Below are 16,708 nucleotides of genomic sequence, written 5' to 3'. Positions count from 1 at the left end.
TTGTAGAAGTAGGCAATGAGATAGGCCTTTGTACTGGAGTGGACAGCTGAGCCGTGGGAGGTGAAGAAACCATGGAAGCTTGTTCTGGAGGATCTGTTGTAGATGCAAAATGGTTCCTATAGTCAGAAAGCATAAGTTGCAGGTCTGAAATCAAAAAACCAGGAAGACAGACCATTTTCTCCTGAAATGGTTGTTGATACTGCCCCAGTGAAGGACAATACTCTTGTTGTTCATATTCCTGCTCAAAGCCTTCTTCTTAATCTTGCCACATTACATGTAGCTCTGAAGGACTATGTGCGACCCTGCTCGTCAGAGTCTTCCTCCTCAAAGACATAGACAGATATCAAGGATGTCACTTTGCTATGAGATTTGTGTTCTGGTGCTAACAGCTTGCTTTTATGCTGTTGTTGAATTCTTTCTGTTGTCAGCGATGTCGACAGTGAAGCCAAAAAAAGGTCATCGATGGAGGTGTTAGTTTTTTTCTTGTCTGCTGTTGACAGAAAAGTCATTGATGATGCTGTTGTCGTTGGCAAGGTAATCAGCGTCAACAGTGGAGCAGTCAATGGTGCCGTCAACAAAGGCTTCATGGAGTTCTTCAGGGCTAATGGTCTGTAATAGATACCATCATCAATGATAAAGAAAAGGTGGTGGGCAACGTGGCAACTCTCGACATTGTCGTCATGGCAGATGCCGTCAAATGAGTGTTCATCAGTGCTGTCAACGACTATGTTCTCGTCTACAATGGGGTACTCGCCTACTATGTATCATGGGCATAGATGAAAAAGGCTTTTAGAAAGAATGTCTGATTTTAGGAGGAGGTGTAGGCAGCTCAGAGGATGATTTTCTGGCCTTTTCTGAGAAGGTTCTTCTCTCCATTGTAGCAGGTTTTTCTTTCTGAGGAGATTTTGAAGGACTGCAGCCCCAGTAAGACCCATGGGTGGTCTTTTTGTTGGATTTATTTGGCTGCTCTGAGGAAGACCTGGAAAGGGGTGATCTATACCTCTTATAGGACGTTGAGGTGACAGTGGAGTCCTTGCTACCAGAGTCAGAACCTGGCTATTTTGTGGTCTTGAGCTTCTGCAGTCAAATTAGCAACCTTCCTTCCCTGTCCTTCAAGGTCTTAGAAGAAAAGGTATGAGATACCTTACAGTCCTTAGCAGAATCGCCTGGGTAGAGGCAATGAATGTAGTCTTTGTGAGGGTCTTCTGAGTGAAGCCTTTTTTTTTTACCAGAGGAACTGCAAGCCCTGAAGAGACTTTTTTTCCTTGTCCGACATGACGAACAGAAGTCAGACTCAGCTTTTCTGAAGAAAAAATGCAGTGTAACCAAGGAAAAAGACTTTCCAAGTAGATAATACAGAAATTCTTTGTTTAAATTATCCAAGAAGGAAAAAACTGAGAAGAGCTCAGTGGCAACTCCCTGGCACGGCGTGCATAAGACAATCTGTGGGTCGGGAGATTCTCTCAGGAGGGTTCTACAAGGTGGTGTCACCTGATTGGTTGATTGTTAAGTTCAGTTCTTTTTTAAATAATGACTATGATATGGTACTAAACCAAAAGGCCTAGGACCTCTATGTTTGTGTCTATGGTGACATTACTTTTATAAGATAACAGGGACTCCCATCTCGACAATGGGCAATGATTCAAGCATGTGAATCTATGAAAGTTCCAATACTGGAGCAATCACAAGTTTGTAGGTATTTGAAGCATCTGATAATTATCGGATGTGTTAATTCACCCTTCGTTAAATTTCAGCAGGTCAAACCTGCCAAAATTCATGTTAATGTTGGTGCATTAAACACTAAAATCTGCATGCCACTCCCCATGAATTTGTATAAGCGTTATATATTGCACACGATAACAACGTACTGCATGGTATTAGTTTTCAGTAACACCATAGCTCATAATCATGGACTTAGTCTGAAGGTGCCATGGCTGCAGGTGTGCCGAGAACAACCAGAGATGGCAAGCTTGCCTGCAAAATAAGCAGGGGTGATAGTTGTGATGACTTTGTAAATGGTGCAGCTTGTTTTGAAGATAGTGTGGGCTGAAAAAGGGAGCCAATGGAGTTCCATAAGGATAGGAGTGATGTGATCATATTTCCTCAGGCTTCAGATGAGGCATTCTGCAGCATGTAATAAGCCCCTAATGGCTGCCGATGTGGAGCCTAGGAAACCAGAGAGGACAGCATTATCACCATCCAAATGCAAGAGAACAAGGGCTTGAACAGCAGTTTTGAAGTAAATTTTCTGGAAGAAAGGGGTTGCCTTTATTTAAAAGAAAAAGCTGGTACCATGCTATCTTTGGTTTTTTTGGCAATGTGAATCATGAGGGAGAGATTGGTCTCCAGGGTGAATACAAGTGATTTGGCATTCAGTGAGAGTTGGGGCTCGAAACCATCAAGGTTCATGATATTGAGCCCGGTTTGAACTGCATATTGTTTGTTGTTCTTGGAAAATAATAGGAATTATGTTTTGGTTGAGCAAAGCTTCAAGTGTGTGCCAGACAATCAGGCCTGGATGCTGTGCACACAATGTTTGCAGCTTTGGATGTCCGAAGCAGAGAACTTCAAGTAGAATTGCTTATCATGGGCATCATTCTAAGCCAAGTTTCGAATGCTGTAGTGTGATGAAAAAAGCATTCAGGGTTTATTTGTAAATTTCAAACTCAGAACACTGTCAGTCGTATTCAGAAAATGTTGCTAAAATTGCGGCATTCAGAGGGATATCCATATCAGACACACAAATACACCTTTAGTGCCACAGCCAATTCAGTACAAAAACAGGTAGAAAGCTTAAATTAATCTCAGCCACTGATGATAGTTCAGGCCGCATTCAAGTCCATCATTTTCACCTCCATGCCACAAAAGGAAGGCCAGCCTAATGCCAATCTGTACTGACTTTGCTCTTCACCAGAACAGCTCATCCAGAATTGCCAGGCAAGGTGTCCTCCAGAAGGTATCATAGGTAACTGTACAGCGATTTCTGCCTATATGGCTTGTCAGTTATGTGCAGACTGAGTCCTATGGCACAGTGAGCAAGGGACTCGCACTAAGTGCAACAGGTATGCTCGATGTATCAGCTGCAAAAAAATACCAAGGTGATTAATGGGACGTGTGGATTAATCTCAGCCACTGACAACCGCTCATGGTTGTATTCCAGTCCATTGTTTTTCACCCACTATGCCACTCTAGATACAGACCTGCCTTATGCAAATAATGCTAACACTGCTCCTCATGTGAACTGTCTATACCAAACTGCCAGGCAGTTCTCTCACTAGGGTTTCCACTCCTTCTTGAGCTATATCAATCTCTCAAAGAAAGTTGATCTCAAGAATAGTGATGATCTTGAAATATCTGGAGGAACTCGTCAGGGAATGTGCGCAGAAAGACACCTGCCTTATAAAAACAACACCTCCCCAAAAAAGAAACAAAAATGAAAAAGCATAAAATAGAGAGATTAAGAGCTACAACAATAATAGAAAAGCTAGAACAAAGCAACAGATATTCATCTACAGGCACAGATGTCACTGACTAAAACAGTATGTCAGACAGTAAGAATATTTTTTTTTTTACATCTAACAGCAGATGGTCAAAGCCACTGAATGAATAAGGTAAAAATATTTACTTGACATGAAAAAAGGAAGTTATAATAATCAATAGTTGTTCTGAGATACTTCTCTTGTGACCCTGAAAAAAAGAACTGATGCTGGTTGGCAACTGCCGCGACAACGCACTCTGGAAAGGGGTGCCTCCCAGGTTTTTAAAGGGCCAGACTAATTTTGCTTATCTCAGTTGTCAAAGTAAGCATATCAGTCTGTATTTTTACGCTCATGTCCTCTGCTGAAAGTGGTTTTCTCTGCTTTTTGATGCTGCAATGCAGTTCTAGGACTTTAAGATGGAGAATTATTTTGAAGCTTCGGGAACATATTAAGCCTCTGTTAGGTTTCCATTTCACAGATCTGTATGTGATCTCCTGGATGACTACACTTTATGATGCTGTTTACGTGGAAAAACATCTATACGAAAAGGTGTGCCGGGGTCTACGCATCAAAGAATTAGTTCAGCGTTTAGGAGTATTAATAAAGAGCCAACAATCCAGAAGAACAATTTACTTTTCCTGAAGTGACTGGCACACAACAGCAACCAATATGAAATCAGATATCTGACATATCAAAGCAAAAGTTAGTTTTTGTGTCAGAAGTTGCCTCCCTACTTAAATTCTGTAATGTTAAGCATTTCGGAAACTGGAATAAAGGATGGCTTACAACAGCAGAGACATTTAACTTTCTGAAGAATTCACACCAGAAAGAAAAAAAGTTTTTTTTAGAAGCAATTAAAGTGCTTTCTGCGACACTATGTGTAACATGCTTCGGCTAAGTGCCGGAACTGTCACTACTTACCACAGCGATTCCCTGATTACTTGTGTTTCCGTGACAAAGGTCCTGTCGTCAGGGTTATATTGAGGATCACTGTTGAACAAATGATGGTCCCTACCGAAAAAGATAACAGCATTTTCAACTTACTTATTACGGAGAGGTTGTATTTGCAGTCGAAGAATTGAAGAATGTATGATGTTTCTATGTACGAATGATTAATTAAAACATTTTGAAGTGCAAAACAATGTGCAGACCTAGAGAAAATGGGTTGGCCAAGGATACAATTTATTATTCAAGTAATGTGCATGCACTAAATAAACTGCAAACTCATGCCTGCATGTTAATTAAATACCAAAATTTAGAAACGTCATATCTTTTAGCACATTGACACACTGCTTACATGTAACAGCAAACAAAAAGAGAAAAAGCAATGGAGCAAGAAGGTATAAACCTGTAAGCCAATCAGATACATTGTTTTACATATAGCCTTATAGTATCACTCTCTAAATTACCTTACGGTAGTGTTCAATCAGTAACAATGTTGTCAACATTAAACCTACCCCAAATTTTTACAAAGCACTGTGATTTATAAACTTGAACCATTATTTAATCAAAATGGGAGACGTTAAGAAACTTGAGTCCAGAAACAGCTATCAAGAGGCAACTCCTCTTTCCAGCACTGTGCAAGTCTTGAAGATCGTTGTTTGCAACAGCAGTCATTTCTAACATCATCACTTGTGGTCGATAGCTCATCAAGAGCCCGTGCATAGCCAAGATTAGAATGAAAGAATCTTGGCCTAATAAAACATTGCTTTGGGCACTATCCAAACATATGAACTCTATCACTCGTTGAGAGCCTGCAACGAGAGAATCGTGCAAGTTGTTCCAAGGGTGACATTTTATTTGGATATTATGCCAGGTCACTTAGAAATTGAATGAGCGCAGTAGTGCTAGAGTTGATACCTGGATCGAAGTGAAACATTTTGCAGCTTCTGTAGGGACTTGACAAACACAACGTATGCATCTGTAACGATTTACACCATTTTAAGTTACGTGCAATAAACCATTTTCTAACCCCTGGAAGAAATAATTATCAATAAATATTCAATCAAGTTGCCCCCTGAAAACCAAAAGTACTGCATAAGGATTTAAGGCCAAGGTTGCAGGTCTTTGTTAGCTGAAATAACTGGGTATCTGCCATTAATAGGGTAAAGGAAATTTCAACTGAAAAGAGAAACTGCAAATTTCTCCAATTTTAGGTCTGGACTGGAGACAGCTGTAGCGGCCTTACCACCTAAATGTATTAAAAAACCCAAAGTACAAATTCATACATAGCACACATGTAGGGGCTTTGGTTCAGCTCTTGTCATCCACTGGCTTGTTATTTCGCTTCCACCAATGTAGCATGGAGGAATGGATAATCCCATTAGATCTCTTTCTCGGTCAGTGACAGCATTTTGCCTAATCAGATGATCTGCCAAAGAAGTACCACACTTCAATGTTAGGGCTGGTGGGCCACACATTTTCATTCCTTTGTTTATTTACTATTTATATTTTTCACTTTTAAAAGTTGCATTTCTGTTACATGCCCCTGCCAAAAACAAAAAACAAAAAATTTAAAACCGCACAATTACTAAGAAAAGACCTACTGGCTTTATTAAGAGATTGCTTCCTGTGCTGCAGAATGCTGGCATCCCCAAACACCAATGCAGCCTGACCTGACTACATCTCATGCCTCCTTCCATCACCCTAAACCTCCTGTCTCTATCTCATTCTTGCAGGCTCAAATTTGCGGCAGCTGTCTCCCTTTGTCATGGTTTCCCCATCTTCCTCTTCCAAATTCCTTTTCTCAACGTATGCTTTTCTCTCTCTTCTCTGGGTCATAGTCAAATAATAACATAAATTACAGCCCCTAAATTGAATCTTGGTGCCAACCACCTGGACAAGCTAAACAGATCGGGAAGTTGTTGGGATGACCACAAACCAGTGGATAATAGGAGAAGAAGAAAATATGGCATCTCCATCTGTGTGTTGCACTTATTTTTTAAACCTCCTCAGGCCTCTCAGCCGCTTAAAAGTGTATTTTGAGGTGACCAACAAAGGTAACAGATAAAGCAAGTGGGTACAATGAGTATTCTAGAGCGGAGAACAGTTAATGTCTTAAATACTTACCTGTAGCCAAACTGGTGGGTGTTCAGCCTTTTAATGTAAGGATGTGAGAACTTGTTGTTTCCATTAAACTCTCACATTGCTTCACCTTTTCAGGCCTCCTGCTCTATAGAATACCAGCCCTAACTACAGAATTTGTGCAGGTCATTCCAGAGATCATGGCATCTCATAGCCTCCACTCAGCCAACTCTACAAGGCTGGGGGGCTTGAACCTTCATTTTGATGATGCCTCCTGCATACAGGCTACCACTCTTAAGCAGCACCTAACCCCAAATCACCTTGCCCAATGGGTTTCATTCCCTACGCATACAAAAGGCCTTATATTATACACAATGTTTTACTAATTTAACCATCTTGTCGGTAGCCGACCCCTTTCCCGTTTTTTGGTCAGATCACTTTCCGATTCAGTTTTCAATCTCCAGTAGAGTCCCACCTAAACCTAGTGGCCCTTTGATTAAACTTACAAGGCTAAGGTCCAAACTAAATCTTGCTCGCTGGAAGGAGGCCCGCAGGACTCAGCCCTGAGTGTGAATGAGAACACAAACATTTCAAATGTCTGAGGATTGGATCAAGTCAATGCTAGATACTTCTCCCAAAAAAAACTTTTGAAAAGTTACCCAAGCTACTGGCAGCACCAAATGGTTCACTCCAGAGATTAGAAAATTGAAAAAGGAGTGTAAAAGGGCAGAAATAAAATAGAAACTACACTATGAGAGACAATGAAGAGTAACTATTAAAAAGCATTAAAAACGTAACACCACAAAATCAGGAGAGCTGGAGTAGAGGACGTTGTCTACATGATTATTCAGTCCTCTCAGTACGCTAAAGAGGTCAATGCAATAGTGAACTCCTTTTTAAATCCTAGAGTTGCTGGAGAAGACCCCATTCTGTCGAAGGAACGCTGCTAGCAGTTAGCTGACTTTTTCCTTAAAAAGAAAAGTCAGTGTTATTCATGATTACCTGGCAGCGATCTCAGAGCCCCCATCTAGCACTCAACCAGGCACCTTAAATGCAGAAGCTGCAGTGGCTCCATCACCCTTCCCTCAATTGAGTAGTAATATCACTCTATCCGCCGCAAACACAGTAAAGTCAGGCTCCCCTCGGGATCTGGCTACCTCTATATTTTACAAAAAGGAGGTGGCGCTACTTTGTATGTCCTGACCTACATCTATAATCAACCTTTGGAAAAAGGCCCAGTCCCAGAACACGGAAGCACACAATTATCTGCCTGCTATTGAAAAAGCCCTCCTTAGATTCTGACAAACAAGGTTTAAAACAGGTTATAGTACAGAGACGGCCCTTCTTATGGCCACAGAAGCCCTTAAGAGTACACTAGAGCTAGGCAAAAACCACTGCGCTCATTCAGCTTGATTCGAGCACAGCTTTCGACATGGTCTCCCACCCAATTCTCCAATGTAAGCTGGAAAAGCATTACAGGAATGGCGCTAAAATGTCGGTCTTCTTTCCATAACAATAGACGCTTCCAAGTTAACGATGGAGCTTGTTTGAATGAGATTCATGAGATCTGATGTGGAGTGCCACATGGCTCATCCCTGAGCTCCACTCTTTTTAATGTGCCCATCCGCACTTTAGCGGACATCATTTGCTCATCAGGTTTCACAATGCTGGTGTATGCAGACGACACACAGATCAATGTTACTATGTCACATAACATCAACTCCACATTCGAGAAACTAACCTGTTGCTTGGAGCAGATGAATAAGTGGATGACCACTAGCTGCCTGAAACTTAATGGTGATAAAACTGAGGTCATAGTTTTGGGAAACAATCTTTCACACTGGAACCTCCTTAGTTGGCCAGCCTGCTTAGGTGACCACCCCTCCCCCAGCCAGGAGTGAAGAACTTGGGGGCAGTATTGGATACTGAGCAGACGATGGCCTCCTGGGCAAAGAAGGTGGCCTGCTCCTGCTTTAGCCTCTGAGCTCTCAGGAAGGCTCTTAAATGGGTCACTCTAGAAAACAAGAGAAGAGTGATACAAGGTCTGATACTCTCCTGCTGTGATCATGGCAACTCACTGTTCATAGGCAGTCCTGTGTATGTGGTTAGGAGGCTGCAAGTAATGCAAAATGCTGAAGCTAAAGTCCTATTGGGCATACCTAAATAGCAATCCATAGACTCTGCACTTGCTTATCTCCATTGGCTACCCATAAAAAAAAAAATGATTTTAAAGCCCTCTGCAAGGAGCAAGGTAAAATATGCTCAAGGCGCGCATATTCATCTTATCACCCACCCTACTACAACCAGAAAGAGTTAAGATCTAATAATCGTTCCTTGTTATCCATTCCCAGAATCCAAAGAGTGTTTGATTGTTTGCCTGCCTAGTGTCTAAGCTCTGGAGCTCCTTGTCTACTCATCTTAGAACTAACACAAATCTGTTGAGCTTTAGGAAGCACCTGAAGACCCATTTGTTTGCCTAGCCAGCGTAGTTATTCTTTGCCTCTGATTACCTAGTACATTCACACACCCACACATGGTGTTACTCATGTCCAATACCACAGAGAAACAGTTTGAAGTAACAGGTTTATTGACCAAAGTCTGGCTCGGTGTCCCCTATCAACTGTCCCACTTAGACTCATCCTGTCCCCTACATTCCACTTAGATTCATCCTGCCCTCTACATTCCAAGTGTCATGGAGATAGAATTACTGCCTTGGAATACAGATCACAGGTTACATCACCACAACGTCTCTCCCCTTCACATAACAAAAAAACAGAACAATTGCTTAAAACTATATCAACCCTAAACATGGCACACAGAATACTATTAAACAATAATTGGAAGAATAAAAGAACAACAACAAAAAAAAGGAGCTTAATATAGTTTTCATCAAAATATTTGCATCAAATACAGTTTTCATCAAAATGCTTGCATGAAAGAACTTGGATACAATAATGCATTAGCATCCGAAATTACTCTTCTCGATATTAGCTATCTTGATACCTAACTGGTTTAACTATCACCCGATTGCTCTTTCATGGTGTTTCTTTCCCCCATCTGACTCATTGTTCTGTGCTTGCCGTGGAACAGCACCCTCACCTATTGGATTAACTTTCACTATTCTACTTGCATTCCACCATTCATGTTGTTTAATGCAAATGGCATTCTTAGAAATGTCATCAACTCTTTCTGGAGACCTAAGTATGGATCTTTCTTTACTAACATGAATGGGATCTTTCACATGGACCCAATTACCCACTTTGATATCACATTTCACTTCTTTAACTCTGTGTCTGGTGTCATATTATTTTTTCATTTTTTCTTGAAACCTTCCTACACAAGGCCAAATTATCTTATCTTATGATTTCAGTCGCTCAGATTTCAGCTGATCTTACTTCAGCCATGCCCGGGCAAAGTAATGATGCTGGTGTTTTACCCCTCATTATTTCAAAAGGAGTCTTTCTGTTACATCATTTGGACTAGACCGCTGGGACCATGCTCTCTACTGCTTCTTGAACATCTCTTATTTTGTATATAGATGTAAATAGAAATAGAACTTTCTTCTACTACAGACAACTCTTCGCACGATTTACGTGATAACTCCATAGCCTTCACAATGCCAATCGTTTCACTAAGCGTAGGGTTTTTCAAAGTCAATAATCTTTCTTGAACTTTTTTGTCTCAACAGTGTATGACGAGTTGATCCCGTATGAGCTGTGACAGTAAACCCTCAAACATACATTCTGCTGCCAGAGTGCGCAACGTAGGCACACAGCTATCAATTGCCTCAACTTGTTGTTGTTCCCTTGTAGGAATGTGTCTATTGACAATTAGACTAGGTTGGACATCAAACTGTTTTTCTAATTTTTTGACCGGTAATTGATATTCATCGATGTCTTTATCACCCTCGAGTATATTGTAAGGTGGTAAATGCTCATACACAGACTGGCCTTCAAAGCCTAAATTGTGCTCTAATAAATATCTTTTACGCTCAAGGCAATATCTGTTGTCACCTATTGTGACCAGATATTTTGGAAAAACTCTGTACCAATTACGCCAAGGAATGGGTGGGTGTCCTGGTGTCTGCATAAAGGGTGGTGGAGCACTAACGCTTTGCATAATGATTAGTATTATAGAACTATCAGTATACTACGGGGTACTTATCACCATGCAAGTAATGTGCATAATAAATTTTGTAGTATCCGTTACTACCGCTTAGAAACTAGAACTTATGCTGTATATATTGTATGAGTAAGTACAAAGGTAATGTGTGCGTATCACAGAACATTGTTCAATTCATTGATTTGACACACATCTGAAAACTGTGTTGGGATCACAGGCTCTCGTCATTGACTGTAATAAAATCTTGAAATGTTTTCCTAGTTAAAGCCAAATGCTGACTTTAATTATGTATATGTGTGTATCACAGTATTTCAAATGTAGATGTGATACACATTACTATCACACGATTTTATGTGTATGCATCATAGTATATCAAGGGTACTAGCGGTGCACATTATTGACATACAGTATTGACTGTGTGCGCGCATCACAGCGTTGTGGTGCGCAGTATAACAAGCATAGATGTGATGCGCATTACTAACATTCAGTTTTAATCTTGGGTGTGTGCATCAGTGATCCATGAATGCAGACTAGTCTTTGCACCTGAATGTGCTATTAACGTAATGAGCGTATCCGGAGTGCAACATCTGGAGGATGCTCCAAGGTGTTGTGCGAAGGGCAGTTTTGAGTCAGCACAGTAAGCTAAATGTTACGTTGGGAGGAGCGTGGGCAACACTGTATCATTGAAACGACTTGCGGTGTGATTAATTAATGCTGTGCGCTAGCTCCCAAACACGCTCGTATTATCTTTAATTACAGAGTTTTCCACCTCCGCACACCACCACAACAGGGATATTCTTGAGATTTGTCCGGAGACATCACATAGATGATGTTGATTTGGCACATAGCTTTTCACAAACTTGGAGCATCGGAATATACATGGAGTCCCACGCAGTCGAGGATATCCATTTTCATGCATGGATTCTTCACTGTGGCCAACTCGTCAGCAATTTTGTGGTGTTACTCGTGTCCAATACCGCACGTAGACCGTTTGAAGTAAAACAGGTTTATTGACCACAGTCTGACTCAGTGCTCCCTATCAACTGTCCCACTTAGAATGTCACATCATCATCCTGCTCTCTACAATCCAGGTGTCATGGAGATAGAATTACTGCCTTGGAATGTACATCATAGGTTACATCACCACACCACAGTTCCTGATAGCGCTGGGAAACCCATTGTCTGTATCTATGAGCTTTATAAGAAACGATAACATAATTTGCTTCGCCAAGGAATTAAAACCCGTTTGTTTCGTTGAGTGTGCGCGAAGGTACTATTCTTGAATTAGCTAGGCTCTGTCTCTTTGCTTGATTTTATTTTATTTTTTTAACCTGCAGTACGTTTTGACTATTTTGGTGGCTTCACATATGCTTGCCACAGATTTTAAAAAGTGGCATGGAGACGTAATACCCTGTATTCTTTGGAGTGAGAAATGAAGTTGAAAAGTAACCTATAGTCACATGCTTGTTTTACACTTATAAATACAAAGCAACATGTTCTTATCAATAGACTGTTCGCCCATGAGTATTTATTCGTACATTACATATATTTCTTACCTCAGAAACAGTTGGCTGTGGTATGGTTCTTATGCTTTTCCTGTGGCTCTCAAAGCATGCAGTGCACGAGGAAGTGCATGAGGAGATGTTTCTTCATCATCAAATTAGTCATCATCTACTGCAGGTGGCAGACTGTTCCCCGTTGCAATATTGTGCAACATTGTGCATGTGTCTATGACTTTGTGACATATCTTTAGGTCATGCTCTTTGCCCTGCCAATGTTGTGTTGCGAGAAGAGTCTACCTTTCAATATGCCAAATATGTGCTTTATTACAGATAAAGTCTGTTTTCGGCTGCACTGTACTTCTGTTCTCCAATTGTCTGTGGATCCTTGGTCATAAGACATATGCATTGCTGTCTAGAATAGGTAGTATTATGGCACTACACATCCCTTGGATTACTTGGTTGATTTATAGTGGTTCCTGGCAGCAACTCCCTTAACAACCAACCATCTCAGAGTTCTGCTATGTACGCTGGTAATAAAGGGCTGAGTGGTAGAAGACTTATGATGCTTGTAAGCTCCCTGGGCAACATGTCATGATGTTAGCGCTAAAGAACTTGGCATTGCACGTCACTTGAACATTCAGGCATGGCCCTTCCTATTACTGAAGATGTGCTCAAGAACTGTTGAATCAGCCACTGCTGCAGTCTCCACCAGACACACAGCCAGCTAACATAGACTTGTCAACAGACTACAGCAGACCAACCCAGAAAGAAGTACGGCGAGCCATCAAACATCTGAGAAATTGGAAGGCAGCAGGACCTGACAACATTCCTCCAGAGGGACTGAAGGCAGACATTGAAACATCAGTAGACATGCTCTAACCCATGTTTAGAAGGATCCAGGAAGAGGAAAAGGTTCCATAAGATTGGAAGGAGGGATATCTCATTGAGATCCCCAAGAAAGGTGACCTGAGTAACTGTGCAAACTACAGACGGATAACTCTATCAGCACCGGGCAAAGTGTTCAAAGGAGTCACACTGAGCAGGAAAAAAAAAGAACAAGTTACTGCTCAGCTGCGAGACCAGTAACCTAGCTTACACATCAATAGATAGCTGCCCTTCTCATCCTGTGGCCTTTCTCTCCTGACTTCCTCCTCACCTTGATTTACCCTCGTGATTCTTCCTTCCATCTCGCTTCTCTTTCTCTCCTGATTCCTTCTTCCCCTTGATTTACCCTTGTGATTCTTCCTTCCATTCCGTTTCTCCCTCTTATCTCTCTTCTCTCTCTTACTGACTTGCTCCATCTCCATCTTTTCCGCCCCTCATGCCTCTCTTCTTGATTTCCTTTCTTTAGCCGTTTTTCCCTCTAGGTGCCCTCCCGCCTCCCGCTCCCCCGTTTTCCTGCCACCGCCCCCGTACCGCCCCGCCCCGCGCCCATTCGCCGCCCTCCCTCCCGCCTCCCGCCCCCCAGCTGACCCCTCCCCCCCTTCCCTCTTATGGCAGCCATGCCGCTGGCGCGCCAAAGGTAAGCCTGTCTGCGCCCATCCGCCCAGGACCGCGCCCAGCGCCAGAACCCCTGGACCCCACCGCACCCAAACCCCCCATCTCAGATACGACGCCGCCTCCCTCCAAGCTCTCTACCCCAGGCAAACCGCCAACTGCTACCAGGCCAGCCCCAAACGCACTCATGGACCCTTCGCCTGTCAAGCCTGCAAGTACACCTTCCACCGAGCCTGCAATCCCTCCACCCGCCGGCACACCAACAACCACCTTAAGTGTATCCTCCTCAACACACGCTCCATCCACAGGCACGCCATCGAGCTATGGGACCTCCTGGACACCACGACTCCTGACGTTGCCTTCGTCACAGAAACCTGGATGAACGCCTCCTCAGCTCCTGACATCGCCACTGCCATCCCCGAAGGCTATAAGATTGCCCGGAAAGACCGCGCCAAACAAATCAGGGGAGGAATCGCCATCAGCTACAAAAACTCCATCAACATCACGACCTCCACCGAAGACCCCCTCCTCGCCGCCGAACACATGCACTTCCAGATCCACACCAACCCCAGGACCACCCTCAGAGGTACTCTCGTCTACAGGACCCCTGGCCCACGCGCCCTTTTCAGCGAATCTATCACCGACTTCATCACCCCGCACGCCCTAGCCTCACTAGACTACATCCTCCTCGGGGAACTAAACTTCCACCTGGAGAAGAACAACGACACCAACACCGCCACCCTGCTCGACAACCTCGCCAGCATCGGACTCAAGCAACTGATGAACACCCCCACCCACTCCGCGGGCCACACGCTCGACCCCATCTTCTCCACCAGCAACCACATATCCTTCAGCCACTCCTCTGAACTACTCTGGACCGACCACAGATGCGCCCACTTCACCTTCAAACGTGAGACCCACCACCTCCGCACACAACAAATCCCCCGCAGACCCTGGAACAAAATCTCCACAGAACAGCTACTCGCAACTCTAAACCGCAACCAACCAGCCATCACCACCAATGCCAACACCGCAGCCCTCAGCCTCACTCAGTGGATCACCAACTGCGCCGACGACCTCGCCCCTCTCAGGAACCACCCAAGAGAGACCAACATCAGGAAACCTGCGTGGTTCACTGAAGCCCTCAAGGAATCCAAGAAATCCTGCTGTTCCCCCGAATAAACCTGGTGCAAAGAACACACCGCAGAAAACATGTCAGCCCTCAAGGCCGCCACCCGCGAACACCACCAGCTGATCCGCTCCACCAAAAGGACATCTTTCAAAGAGAGACTTGACAACAACACCCACAACAGCAAGGAACTCTTCAACATTGTCAGAGAGCTCTCTAACCCCAACGCCAGCTCAAACACCATCACGCCCTCACAAGAACTCTGCAACTCCCTCGCCAATTTCTTCCATCGAAAGATCTCCGACCTACACGACAGCTTCGGACCCCAAACCTCGCCACCCACCACTGAACCTACAGCTCCAGCCACTACCCTCAACGCCTGGACCCCTGTCAGCACCGAAGAGACCAAAATCACCATGAACACTATCCACTCCGGCTCCCCATCGGACCCATGTCCCCATCACATCTTCAACAAAGCCGACGCCATCATCGCCCCTATCTCCAAAGCATCATCAACAGCTCGTTCGCATCTGCCACCTTCCTCGAAAACTGGAAACACGCGGAAGTCAACGCTCTCCTGAAAAAGCCCACGGCTGACCCCAACGATATGAAGAACTTCCGCCCCATCTCTCTTCTACCCTTCCCGGCCAAGGTCATCGAGAAGGCCGTCAACAAACAACTGACCAACTTCCTCAAGGACAACAACCTGCTCGACCCCTCCCAATCGGGCTTTCGCACCAACCACAGCACGGAAACCGCCCTCATCGCAGTCACCGATGACATCAGAACATCCTACTGGACCTCTCGGCTGCATTCGACACCGTATGCCATTGCACCCTAATAACCCGCCTCAGCTCCACTGGAATCCAAGGTCAGGCCCTAAACTGGATCATCTCGTTCCTTTCTGACCGAACCCAAAGAGTCTACCTCCCGCCCTTCCGCTCAGAACCCACCAAGATCCTCTGCGGTGTTCCACAAGGCTCTTCGCTCAGCCCTACACTCTTCAATATATACATGAGCCCCCTCGCGAACATCGCTCGCAAACACAACATCAACATCATTTCCTACGCCAACGACACAGAGCTGATACTCTCCCTCACCAAAGACCCAGACACCGCTAAAGCCAACCTCCATGATGGAATGAAGGACTTTGCAGAATGGATGAAGCTCAGCCGCCTGAAGCTGAACTCTGACAAGACGCAGGTCCTCATCCTCGGACACTCCCCGTCCGCCTGGAGCGACTCATGGTGGCCCACGGCTCTGGGCAACGCACCAACCCCCTCTGACCACGCTCGCAATCTCGGATTCATCCTGGACCCCCTCCCCACCATGACCAAGCAAGTCAACGCCGTCTCGTCCGCCTGCTTCTACACCCTCCGTATGCTCTGAAAGATCTTCCGCTGGATACCCACCGACACTAGGAAATCCGTTACCCACGCCCTCGTCATAAGCCGACTGGACTACGGAAACATCCTATACGCAGGAACCACCACCAAGCTACAGAATCATCTCCAACGAATACAGAACGCCTCCGCACGTCTCATCCTCGACATACCGCGCCACAGCCACATATCCGCCCACCTGAAGCACCTACACTGGCTACCCGTCAACAAGAGGATCACCTTCAGGCTCCTCACCCACGCACACAAAGCCCTCCACAATAAGGGCCCCGAATACCTCAACAGACGCCTCTCGTTCTACACGCCCACCCGTCAGCTCCGCTCCGCCAGCCTCGCTCTCGCCACCGCCCCCTCGCATCCGCAAAACCACTGCTGGAGGCAAATCCTTCTCCTATCTGGCAGCCAAGACATGGAACTCCCTCCCCGTTCACCAGAGAACCACCCAGAACCACCTCGCATTCAGGAGACACCTAAAGACCTGGCTCTTTGAGCTGCAGTAAAAATCCCCCCCCCCTAGCGCCTTGAAACCCTCACGGGTGAGTAGCGCGCTCTATA

The 16,708-nt window shown here is 44.5% G+C and overlaps 1 protein-coding gene across 1 annotated transcript in view; it reads right to left on the bottom strand.

Annotated features, from left to right (window-relative positions):
- The window catches only part of TUBGCP5 (tubulin gamma complex component 5), a 326,919-nt gene that overhangs the window by 191,873 nt on the left and 118,338 nt on the right, over positions 1-16,708 (bottom strand). The window contains exon 8 of the mRNA XM_069204290.1: positions 4,401-4,490. Within this exon, the coding sequence (XP_069060391.1) occupies positions 4,401-4,490 (90 nt within the window). The remainder of the gene's footprint in view (positions 1-4,400; positions 4,491-16,708) is intronic.

This window comes from Pleurodeles waltl, chromosome 8, assembly GCF_031143425.1.
Source record: "Pleurodeles waltl isolate 20211129_DDA chromosome 8, aPleWal1.hap1.20221129, whole genome shotgun sequence".
Taxonomy (NCBI): Eukaryota; Metazoa; Chordata; class Amphibia; order Caudata; family Salamandridae; genus Pleurodeles; species Pleurodeles waltl.
Note: the sequence above shows the minus strand (reverse complement) of the source record. Positions and strands in the feature narration are given on the sequence as shown.